The sequence below is a fragment of the Falco punctatus genome (assembly GCF_963210335.1).
Source record: "Falco punctatus genome assembly, chromosome: 6".
NCBI lineage: Eukaryota > Metazoa > Chordata > Aves > Falconiformes > Falconidae > Falco > Falco punctatus.
This window is the reverse complement of record NC_137585.1, coordinates 20855464-20868727: the sequence shown is the minus strand read 5'-3', so window position 1 is coordinate 20868727 and position 13264 is coordinate 20855464. Positions and strand designations below refer to the sequence as shown.

At 36.5% G+C, this 13264-nt stretch overlaps 1 protein-coding gene across 1 annotated transcript in view; it reads right to left on the bottom strand.

Moving 5' to 3' along the window:
- PLCZ1 (phospholipase C zeta 1) overlaps positions 1-13264 on the bottom strand; it is a 55140-nt gene that overhangs the window by 1678 nt on the left and 40198 nt on the right. The window contains exons 9-11 of the mRNA XM_080391794.1: positions 7987-8159; positions 4770-4902; positions 2892-3041 (exon numbers count right to left, since the gene is read on the bottom strand). Of these exons, the coding sequence (XP_080247920.1) occupies positions 2892-3041; positions 4770-4902; positions 7987-8159 (456 nt within the window). The remainder of the gene's footprint in view (positions 1-2891; positions 3042-4769; positions 4903-7986; positions 8160-13264) is intronic.

The window sequence follows — 13264 nt, the reverse complement described above, 5'->3', positions numbered from 1 at the left end:
TGAAACACAGGGAGAGTGTACATTTTAACATCCAAAGATGATGTGTGCTGCACATATTGTTCTGATGGCAAATTAAAGAACTTGTAATTGAACAGTGACAGTGGCTTAGAGAAGAATGGCATTGCACCAGTAACACGCTGGCCAGCTGAGACAGGAATAAAGTGTAGTATAAGATCTTCTACCATAACATCTTAAGTCTATTAAGGATCTCCTTTTACATATGAGTGATTCCCAGTACCAGACATAAGGCATGCCTTAGAAACTACATGTTGTTGAATAATTTGGAGAAACTACAGTACTTAACGTCAAGCTTAATTAACTTACCTCCAAAACCCCAAACCTCTATTGTTTTATACGACTGTAAATGTCCATTGTTCCATAATATTAAACAATGACAGTTTTTATTTTAAAGAATGTTCTGTGATATATCTGTGTATGTAAAACTGCAGTTATATAAGTATCTGTTATGAATAAATACATTCAGAACTGCAGTTTTCAAAATCCTCCTTTAGGTGTGTCTGGATGTGTCTGTAGTCTTTGGGACCCTCATTTATCTGGGTTTGAATTTTCTTGATTCTTTTACATGACATAAAAGCTCACCTGGCATCTAAGGTTCAGCTTCTGGGCAGCCAATATTAAAGCTGAGTCCAGGCAATATACATTTGAGATCAACTTTTAGAGCATGCGCACAGTATGTAGAAGATTTGGTTTATTTCCTATCCAAAGATATGCTTCAACAAATAAGACTCATTTAAAGAAGGTATTCTAGCTCCTAACTACAAAACATTCTACAAAGTATCCTGACAGAAGGAAAACCTCTTTAATATTGAAATTGTTCAAATTTGTATGAAATAATTAACTACTCATTTACTGAGTGATAGCAGTAATAACTGAATTCTTGCCCTGTGTTAGTATTCTACATAACATACTCTTTGTATGTTATGTATATATATGTATATGTATATATAAGGACAGGGACTGTAAGCCAGGACGCCCCTCCTCTTGCCTTTAACCCCCCAGCTAGAGATTTATTCTCACCTTCAGCCCTTCTGAATATACCTACTTCAATCATTGTGTGAAAAATCAAATACTGCTACAGGTGGGCAGCAAGCATTCTTCCCCACTATAATCTACAACTGAGTTGAGAGCCCGCTGCTGGGGAGAGAAAGGAAGGGATATATACATTTGAATCCCTTCAAGAGAAAATCCAGGGGAGGGTAACAATGGCATGACTTTGTCCCACTGCCTGCCAAATCAAAAAACAGATGTAAGCACTTAGCTTTTGGAAGCAACTTGCCCTCAGGGGACATCTCAGAGATATGAATCCTAGGGAAGGAGGGACAGTCCTGTAGTACAGATTAAAGCAATCATAGGAGCTGTGAAGAGTAAGATTTAAATCATAACTCACTCTTCAGCTTGGTTAAGATAGTTCTTTCCTAAGAAATTTAGACTGTTGTGACTTCTTCTGTAAGACACATTTTCCCCTTTCACTATTTAGGGAACTTAGATACTTAAAGCAAAACAATGTTTCCAGACCTGGAATCCAGAAGTCTCAACGTTAAGCATTGCAATAAATTTTGAAATTACCTGTCAGTTCATCTCTTAGAAGCATTTTATTTATGCCTCTGGGCATCTTGATGGCATTACCATTTTTTTTACATTGTTAAGTGGGGATTAGGCTAATTTGCTTGACACTTTGTAGCTTTTGTGCCTGCACTTGTTTCCTAGCATTTTTAATTACTCCACTCAAAATCTGCATGCTCATACTTTTCCAAAATAGGAATCTTCCATTTGTGACCAAAATTAATCATACAGGCACGTTAAAGAAACACTGAAAAATTATACCACCACCCCCAACACCCAAATTGATGGGTTTATAAGCATATATAAGCTTTAGAGTCTACTATTTAAATTTGTCTCACACATCATGAGTTGGTGTTTGTTTCTTTTTTTCATTATCCTGAAATATTTAAATAAAAGCAAAGTAAAAGGTGATCAGTGTAAAAATTTATGTTGGAGAAAAGCAAGGGTGCTTTAAGAGTAACGTCTTTGTTCTTGTGTAACTCCTTAACCTCATCTAAGAATCACAAACAGCTTTATGACTTCAGAACCTAGAAAGAAAAAGCCACTAAAAGCCCTGTTAAGCTTGATAAAAAAAGGCACAGTGCCTGTTGCCAGCTGCAACATTTTGCCTTCACATCTTCATTCACTAATGAAAGTAGTTTGTTTGTTTTGTCAGAAATAGCTTTGGAAATTCAATATAGTTAAGAGCCATTTTACATAAGCCATTCTCATTGGCCTACTGACTTCTGTGTCTGCTTTTTATGTGCAGCCTATTAATCATGTAAGATTTCAGAAGCTGTACCAGTACAAGAAAAGAAACACTACCAAGAAAAATACCATAAATATTTTGATTAATTTATATTCTTCATTCTCCACTCTGAAAAGTTGCAGATAGGTTACCTGAGTTTTTTTGGTGTGTTTTTTTTGTTTTGTTTTGTTTTGTTTTAATTTGGCTTGTATTGGGGTTTGGCGCTAAGTAGAAGATGCACAAAACTGTTGCCTTTATATTAGTTCTGACTAATCTCTCTTCCTGTTTCCTATTATAATGAGTTAAAATACCATCTGAACAGTTTCTATCGAGAATGGAATACTGCAGTTGGCATAACTAACTGTTATTAATATCATTTGGTTTCTACACCATGGATTTACATTCAGAGACTACAATGACTCTAAGAAAGACGAAGAGTGCAATTTTTCCCAATGTTTATACAATTCTCCTTTAGGAAATAAACATAATGCTGTACTCCATCAATACTACGGTCATGATAAAAGCCTAGTGTTGTAGGTTGGTTGAGCTGTTATAGGTGGCTCACATAAAAAAATATTACCTTTACTCAGGCTCAGCAATGGTAAGGTGTATTGACCAACGAATTCATTGGAAACCAGAGAGATCTCATCCTCCAGACAGAAGCGTATCAATGCCAGTTCTGGTACTTGGACAGTAAAAGAAAAGGTTTCATCCCATCTAGGGCTTAAAGCTAATGGAAAGAGGAAATACACAATATCAAAATACCATTTCATTTATTCTACTTAATATCTGAATTATTGTGTCTGCTATTACTGGTCTGACCTGGTCGAGATTTGTTCTTTTCCCCTAGATTTCTGTACCCATTTAAATAAATTACACTTCCACTGACTTCAGTGATATATAAGTCACTTTTTTTATATATATTATGGAGTTAAAACTGTCAGAGGGGAGCTTTCAGAATGTAGCAAATATGGAAAGCTTGGGACTTGCCTACAGTATGCAGGCCAGCACCTTCTAAGGATTTGTCATGTATTAGCTACATAATAATGTAAATCAAAAGCCTAATGAAGTTGCTGTCATCTATTAGAAGAGAACAAAATGGGACAGCACTAGCCAGGTTAAGAACTTCTGCTCAACTTAATTTTTTCTATAACCATATCAGTTTCATGTTTTGCCAAAGTATCTCCTTTCACGGTGTTGAAAATGAGGCAGTAGCTAAATAAATTAAGGTAGTAAAGTGATCCCTTGACTAAAAATACAAAAAAGAAGTTGTGGAACAGGAGGGCAGTGCTTTATCTTGAACAATGTTAATACAGAAAGAAATTAAATTCAGGGGCCGATTTAAAACAGCAGCCATTTAAAAAAGAAGAAAGGAAAAATAGAAGACAAAGACACAGAAGAAGGGAGCTCACAGGCAACTTTTAGTCTGAGCACCAAGAAGATCCATATGATATAGTTAAGGGAATGCTCAAAGACAACTACGGAGTACACACTTTACCTGTCAAGCAATTAAGGGACTAGTTCAACTAGAAATTTCATATGAGCTAAGTGATGAAATCACAGAAATTTCTTCAGTAAAAAATGTCTTTAAATTTACCAATTAGTGTACTGGGTTTGGCTGGGATAGGGTTAATTTTCTTTATACCAACCTGTATGCTGCTGTGTTTCAGATTTGTGACCATAACAGTGTTGATAACACAACAGCGTTTTAGCTATTGCTGAGCAGTTGCTCACACAGTGTGAAGGACTTCTCTCTTTCTCACTCTGCAACCCTCCCCTCCCCTCATCCCAGCAAGTAGGCTGGGGTGCACAAGAAGCTGGGAGGAGGCACAACTGGGACAGCTGATCCCAACTGACCAAAGGGGTACCCCAAGCCATATATCATGCTCAGCATAAAAAAGCTGAAGGAAAGAAGGAGGAAGGGAAGATATTCAGAGTTACAGTGTCTGTCTTCCCAAGTAACGGTAACACATCACATAGCCCTGCTTCCCTGGAAATGGCTAAACACCTGCCTGCCAGTAGGAAGTGGTGAATTAATTCTTTATTTCGCTCTGCTTGTGCGCACAGCTTTTGCATTAACTATTAAACTGTCTTTATCTCAATCCAAGAGCTTTCCTCTCTTTTGCTCTTCTGACTCTCTCCCCAGTCCCACTGGGGGCAATTGGGCTCTGTGAGACTGAGCTGCCATCCAGGGTGAGCTCACAACAGTGAGTAAAGGCAGTGCATTCCATCTTCCTTCACAAGAGTGCTACTAGCTAGGAGTTTGTTCTTCCTTAACCTAGTAGTCTACAAAAATGGCACATAGCTTGAACTTTTTGTGTCAGAAGGTTCTAGTCTAGAGAGAAATAATTACAGTGTCTGTAAGTACATAATAGCTTCTTGAGATGAAAAAAAATGGTAATTCCTTATAAAATATTATTGTGCTTTGTTCATAGTCAAGAGAATAAGACATGCTCACCATTGCTTTTTATAACACTAGATCTTTTTTTCATTTGATCTTCTGGCACACCATAAATTTCTATCTGCACTAAGGGGTCAGCTTTGTTAGTCTTCGACAGGTTACTGGGTGGTAACTGATGACCACTGATGAGCTGGAAAATTAAAGTTATAATGCATTGAAATAACTGTAAGAATTAACTTTACATAGTAGCCATAGTAACAAAAACTGTTCCAGAAAAAACTAATATAAGAAGCCTATACCAGCCATAAACTCTTACAAAAATACATATTAAACACAATGAAATTAAGAAGATGGTTCTTACCATTTGATTTAATTCTTGGTTAATTTCATAGAATCATAGAATGGTTTGGTTGGAAAGGAACGTTAAAGATCATCTAGTCCAACCCCCCTGCAATAAGCAGGGACATCTTCAACTAGATTGGGTTGCTTAGAGCCCCATCCAACCTGATCTTCAATGTTTCCATGGATGAAGCATCTACCACCTCTCTGGTCAGCCTGTTTCACCGCCCTCATCACAAAAAAGCAATAATAATCTGATATCATGCTTCAAAATATAATTTTCACATTTTAAGTTTTTATTCGATAACACCATTAAAATTATATTTGGTTATGATGAAAAATAATACTGTTGGAGAAATCAGTCTCATGATTTTGGCATTTTCTGACATGAAGCTCATGAATTCCTATTAAAGCTGTGTCTAGTGGACTAGCGCTAACACCCACAGTGATGTCAGCATTGTGTTACAGGGTATGTAGCAAACTGTCTCACCTCTGTGCCTTCTCTTTCACAGTAATACATAAAAACTATGCTTTTAGTAGGATCCCTGATGTTTTTCTCCTTAATTTAGTTAGCTATGTGGAAATTTTGCCTCAGACTCCCCTGTAATCTGGCACCCAGCCTAAGAAAGGATTTATGAAAGCCACAACTTTGTCTGCTTTCTATCTATATTTCAGGACACCTAGGAGATAATAACCATCTGTTCAGTGATATGCTTTTTAGAAATCAATATATGGAATGTATCTAGAGCAATATACAACCCTGAAAATGTAGGTGAAAGATATGGCTGTTATGATCCAGATCTCAGGACTGAGCAAAAATCATTATGTTCTTACTCCCCGGTCAACCACAAAAACAAACAAACAAACAAAAAAATCAAACCCCACAAATTCCACCTTTTGCTTAGATATTTACTGTAACACCTCGCTCCAAGAAAAGTTCTAGTCTGAAACAGCAGAACAGTCAGTGGCTTAGCAAACCTTGATGTTGTCCCCTTTCTTTCTAGAAAATAGCTACTGCCTTCACTAGAAAGCTTTGCAAGACACAAACACTGATGGACGGCCCACTTAGAACCAGGAAAGGTTCTTTGACATGCCCTAAATGTCATGACAAAAATTCAGCCACATTGGCCAAGTCTTGCTTCCCGCTCTTAACGCATTGATAGAGCCAGTGGAAGTCTCTCACAGGACAGGAAAAAGTGAGCTCTTTCCAGCACACTATAACCCAAATCCATAAATCCAATCAATTTTTAAGACCCAAAGTGAAGCAGACATACAGAGAGGGTAGTGTATAACGTGGTAGGCTCAGAAGTTTCCTTATGAGGTACTTTGAGTATTTATATTTCTGCTTCAAAGGCTATCTGCTTTTTGTTGATGGGAATTACGGCACATGAGGTTAAGAAGGACATTGAACTCAGTAAAACTGGGCCCTGTGTCATTTTGTGTTCACTTATATTCTTCTTTTCATTCATTCATTCATTCATTCATTCATTCATTCATTCATTCATTCATTCACAGTCAGTCTGAGAGATTTGACCCCTAGATGTTTTATATCTTTGCCCTCTGTTAAGTAATTTCTCCATTCATCGTTAGTAACTCTTCTTTAGCAGAAACTGTTTTCCCTTTGACTCCTGCTCCTGACACTTTTTATCTTCAGCCACCACTCCTGTTTTTTCTGCTGATTCAATGAATGAGGCACTCTGTGCCCTACAGTCCCTCAGCTGGTGGGATGTCATTGCTTCTTTGTATCCTGCACTACCGAGCCTGTCTCAAGTCTATGTCCTCAGTCTAGAAAGCTGCCTTTCTCTTTTCCAACTTTTTCCAGACTCAGACATTTCCTTCCCTTTGTCAATATTTTTTTCCTGTCTCCTGCATTACAGCTGGGGATTTTTCCTCATCTTAATTAATTCCAGCTTTATACAAATAAGGACTAAAATACTTGATGTATATGCATGGGTGCTTGAAATCATCCAGTAATGTCTCTGCGTAATTGGTATGCTCACTGTTAGGACTTTAAAAATGTTCTTGATTAGGTACATGCATTATGTAAGTATTTTATAATTGTTATTATCTAATGTTTTATCTCCACTATTTAATTCTCTGAAAGAAACAAAATAGCAATTACATACTGATTTTATGCTTTTTAAATAACATTTATGCAAGTAGTATACTTTTTAAACAGAAATAGCACTTTTTCATTGGGAAAAGATAGTTTTCTAACTAGTGAACAATTATAAAACATCTACTTGACCTCAAAAGAAGGATTTTGCTAACCCATTATTTTTAAATGGCATGTATTTCTAATATTTTTTAAAATTAAATCAGATTTTAATTTGGGGAGGTGGACATAATTCAAAGGCTTATTGATTCATCCCTCTTTTACACTTATTTATATAATTTTAGCCTGAGAAATAGTCTCCTACGTATGTGTAGAAAGATAACGAAGCTTAAAAGAAGTATAAAGCTTGTTATCTTACCTTTAAAAATTTCTATTTGTCAATTACCATTATAGCACATGTAGTATTACTAATACTTAAAGAAAATAACACCAAAAGTGCACATTCAGTTTCTAAGTTTTCAGAGTTCGGTCCCCACAACCGTAACTGACAGGTCCCTTCATCACTGTGTTTGTGACACAGTGCAAGTTGCATTTCTTTACTCAATACTGTGAAAAATCATGTACTTTTACAAACTTGCATAACTTCTGAACATCTATATATTTTTAGCAAACAGAAGTGAATTACAGATGGGAAACCATCCAAGCAGCAGTAGATACTACATGAGAGTTTTAAAATGTTGTTAAAAACCAATATTCAACTTCTCAACAACCAGGAATGAAGTAAACATGAGGAACCAATAAGAGTTAACAATTAGGTCTCAACTACATAACATCTATTTTCACATTTTATGCGACAAACCAACAATTAACTAAGCTTACCGTTATTGACAGAGACATTGGTTTGCTGTATCTTCCCACATTGTGTGGAGTAAATGTTGAATTGTGATTTCTCAAGAATTCTGGTTTCAGAATATAGCCACAACCACCATTGTCTAGGAATTTTCCATTTTGCAATTCCATTTGTACTCCTGGTGTCTGGAAGTTTAAGGCCACTGTAAAATTAAATAAATGTTGGGTTTAGTGATTGGAGCTGATACCATATTATAAAACAGCTGACTAATAGTAAAAACAAAAGTAAATGAGATTAAAATATGTGTATCTTTTAAGTCGCATGTAAGGTCCTGTTATTTCTCTTAAATTTAGCAGTATTCAATAACGAATGATTCATGCACAAAAGTGCACTATTTAGGAATGCACCATGTTTTAAGGACTACCCTATAGATCTTTTTTACACTGTCATGTGTTGTGTGCTTTCCCTTTTATTTTAAATTAGATCTCGCAGAATATGAAACGAGAGATCTTTTTTCTCAATAAGAACTAAATTCACGTATTAGTTTCTCTACAGTGGCAAGACCCTGCACGCTGAGCCTGCTGTCAAAGTTCTGATGCAGAAGGCAAGAGCATCGGATTGTAACTAACCTTGGTTATGGTGCAGAATTTGTCACAAAAGCATGTCACCCAGAAGATCAAGAAGCTTTAGTTTAGAGTTAGAATATTCAGTGCAAATACATATAAGTTTATAGAAGCAGAATTTTAAAACTCTTCTTAAATTTATGTGAGCAAGCTCTTTTCAAGCTTAATCCTCCAGTACTGGTGTTTCTTGTTAGTATACACCTGACAGATTTTCCTTTCCTTGGCAGCTCAAAATATTTTTGGTTTGCTGCAGCAGCAATAATAAAATAACACACTTCTCATCAACAGGATATTGTAATTCATGAGATAAAGCCAACATTGCAATAGACTTCTTTAATGAAATTTTCCCCTGCTCTGGTACATTGGAGCTTCCTGTCACATTCAAAATAGAAAATGCACAAGTCAAATCAGTGAAGTGATAACATGACATGTGTTAAATAGGAAACGATAAAAAGTCATTTACTTAATGGCTTGGTAGGAAAAAAATGAAGACTTTAAGCAGCACAACTGACTCTTCATAGTAACTCAAGAAGAGGACCTTATTACACATTTTTATCAGATAATATGAATGTATTGAATGAACATTTGGAAGAATTCAGAAATCCTTATCTCATGTGAAAATGCAAGAAATTTGGATCTGTTTCACTGAAAAAAAATTTTGTTTCTTCACTGCTTTGATGATCCTTCTAAAAAAATCCTGTAGTAAATGACACATAGGAACAGATCTGTAGAGTGAAGCAGCTGGTACTATGGACCTAATGTTTGCACTACATATGTTTTCAGTGAGGTTACTTCAGAAGAGCACTAGCCTGGTCCCTTGCCCTCAATACCAATTAGCGGCTGGGATACATCAAGTGCTCCCAGAGTGCATCCTCTATTTCATCTGAAAGGAATCCCATCTGTGCTAGATAACATTGGTCTGCAACAGGAACCAATGTGCAGTAAGTAGGAACAATTGGGAAACTTGCCTAAAAATCACCCAAACCAACAAAAAAATACCACCACCAAAACACAACATACACTCCTGATTTGAACGAAATGTTAATGTAGATGCAGGCATAGATTCTGTGTCAGTATGCAAAGGAACTTTAAGCTTATTTTACCTTTGACAACAGAAACTAAACTTCAGAATGTTCATATTGCCCATTGCACATCATTGCCTTTTTTAAAGAGGGTAAGTATACTCTTGGTATAGTTTTGCAAGTGGTTCACAAATTGGTTTTTATGACTCAACAAATCATCCAGAAACAGACCGAAACATGGTGTTATATGACCCTTGTTGTATTTTAATACATTGACTCAAGCAGTGCAATGAATGCTACAAAACTGCAACCCTGAGGCCCCTTGAAGCCCAGGTCCTGGCATGATCTACAGATACCCCAAGATCTCTCAGTCCATACGTAATTACTAGGCCATAGTTTCAGAATATGTGTTTTAGAAAGAGTAACTGGATACAGCAAATCAGTCACAGCTTCAAACAGCAGCTTCCACGTGATGAAACTAATTACGTGATTGTACGTAATGAGACTGTTGCTAAATTTGCTGAGCTTTATAGGCTACTAAGCAGGAAAATCTGATTTAACAACAGAAACAAGCAAAGGAGAATACTTCACATTTTATCTTATTAAGAAAATTACTTTTGCAACACAAGTGAAGGGCAATGTTATTATTGGTTGATATCTTCAAACATCAATACTATATTTTTACTTAATTTACTTTTACCTTAGAATAAGTTAAAAACACACTGAACAGTAGTTTTAATTTACCTACTGATTTCCCAGTACTGCAAGTTGTAACCCAATTAAGGTAAATTAATGTTAAATTTTGTATCATATTCTCTGAGATGCATACCTCTGCTACAACTGTTTGCAAGGTTCATAGCTGCCTGGGGCCTCCTAGGAGAATGCTTTATGGTGTACTGTCGATGCACAGTTTTTCTTTTTAATCAGACGCAGTTATAACCCTTACACTTCTTGAGAAATGGTAAAGTTCATAAATTAAAACCTATGTTTTCCATTGTCTAGCAGTGTGGTCTTAGCAATATCTTTCTGCAAGGAAGACTGAATTTCTATCCAATGTTTCATTTTAGTTTTGCTGAATTCAAGGACAGAACTTGCCAATAACATGCTTTGTACTGTTGTTTTATGAAACAGTAGAAATTTAATGCATGTACAAGGAGAGCTTTAAACTGCTGGTTTCTTTTGGAAAGAAGCCCAGATACGTTTACTATGAAACCATCTGAACAGTACATAATTTTAACGTATGGTTTTCATGGAAAAGTATAGACACCTGAAATTTAGCACTATGTAAGTTAAACTTTCTCCTCAGTCCTTCCATTAAGCACCAAAATCTTTTTAATATTGACATCAAAATCAAAACAGCAGAGCAAAACATGGGCTTAAAGGACAATAAGAAAAGGAATTCCTCACTGTGATTCCTGCATCTGAAATGGATTTAGCCTTTCTGGAACCATGAGGCCAAATCTCCTTCAGATCAGAATATTTAACACTCAAGTCCTCTTGCAAAGTAGCAATGCTGCCATGGGGCTGTTGGCCCCAGACGTAAATAACTTCATATAGCAAATGTGAGTTAGGAAATAGCCTAGCTCCAAAAGGGTGAAACAATCCATAAATGCCCAGAGGAATACAAAGGGCATATTTCATCCCTATATCACAAGCAGTTAACTGAAGTCAGTCCCACAACTCGTTGCAGAACGAACCACAATCTAAGTATTCAAATACAGCACCTTCCATAAGCATGACCATTCAAGACATGAATGATTTTTAGATTGAAAGCAAAAGCTTTTGAAAACCAAAGTGAGTATTGGGGTTCTTAGATCTCTAAATGACTATGGTTTGAAGGCAGTTGAGGAAAACTGCATGTATTTTGTCTGTGATACTGCTTCTCAATTAATGTACCTATTGGGACTTTTAAATTGTCATTATTTTTTACTCTTTGCTTCCTGGCTCTATTAGCTGTATTACAACCCTAAGGTTTAATATATTCTCTGCATTTAAAAGGAAAGATTTTAATGGATTAGTACACATTTGTCACCAATTTTCCCTAAAATGAGTTACTTAATTGTATTTTATGCCATTTAAAATCCATCTCAAAATGTCTGGATTTTATGCAATCTCCAAAAATATCATATGCAAAAAAGCACTCCGTGCCAGTGTTCCCATCTCCATGATTTACTTCACTTCATTTGAGTCTAAAGAGATATAATAAATCACACTTCCGACTCTTTCATCAGTCTTGTTGCCACCCTCTCAGCTCTTCCCAATTGTCTATATTCTTAAATGGGCCACTCACAATGAACGCAATGCATCTTCTGTGCGTTAGATATCCAAAATTTGGATTGAATTTCACACAGGCTGGGAAATACTATGAAAATAGGACCATTTCTTAATGATCTGGCACGTTTTATCGTCTATGACATGATCTATGTTTATTAGACTTGAAGACACTGCTTTCATTCCACATGAGCACTCCTAGCTGGGTATTGACCATCTATCCTTTCTCCTCATATGCAGGTCACACCTGCACACAATCCATCACTGCCCAAATTTACAGAAACATTTTCAGACATCCTTACATGACTGGGTAGTCCACATTACTTTTTTCAAAGGGATGTAGGTCGCTTTTAAAAAAAAATCACTCACAGCCTGAATAAAGGGCATGCTAACTGAGTATGAGATGACTCAAAATATGGATGAAAGAGGAGGCTATTCAGTCATCAGATTACACTGAAACCAACTAAAGACATCTGAAGGAAGGATAAACTGTAACATGATGACAAATTGTCACCTGTTACATATACCAGGAAGCAAGCATTCATTTAACAGCTCTATCACCAGGTGGTCAGAACTCATAACCAGGAAAAATGGTGGAACAAAGTGGCTCTTAAATACCTTTTCTATTCAGATCTGAGAAACTAGAAAGACTTCCAGCATAATTAAGACTCTCTGCCAAATTACAGGAGCCTCCTGGGCAGTTCTGAGCCTAAACTAATGCTGTTCTGGTCCTGTCTTGTTATGTCAAGCTGATCCCCACTGCCATCTATGTGTGCTTGTTAGTTCAGGCTTGTGGACATACTGTCCAAGGTCAGTCTCTTAGATGTCCTCAGCATCCTCTTTGCCTTGGGCTTTGTGAGTTTTATAAAACTTTATACAGCTTTAGCCCTCTTGCCAAGCCAGTGAATAGGTAAGATCCCACCCAAATTTTATGAAAAAAGACTTATGTTTACTAGAAAGAAAAAGTATAGAGTGATTGGTTCCCTGACAACACACAGCAGACTTAACTGGTTAGTTCAAATTTTGGCTTACAAACTGTCTCTCATCTCTTTTTCTGACAAAAAAAAATTGTCAAACTGTATGTATTTTTTTTTCTCTCCTTACCAAACAAAATGGTCTTTAGCTATTCAGACTCCAGATTTTATTAAGCTTAATTATAATTTTGGGGTTTGCTTATCACTGATGCATTTTGAAACGGATGCTCTTACTCTGCAGAAACTTAATTTATGAATGACGTACAACATGAGGTATTCTGCTGTAGTAAGAGAGAGCTGTGAGAACTGAGTAACATGCATAACTGACACATCATGCTCAGTATGTGCAGTCAGTCTGTCCCGGTTGTCTTTGGGCCAATTCAATACTGTTGCTCTAAAGACACTGTCATTAGAAAT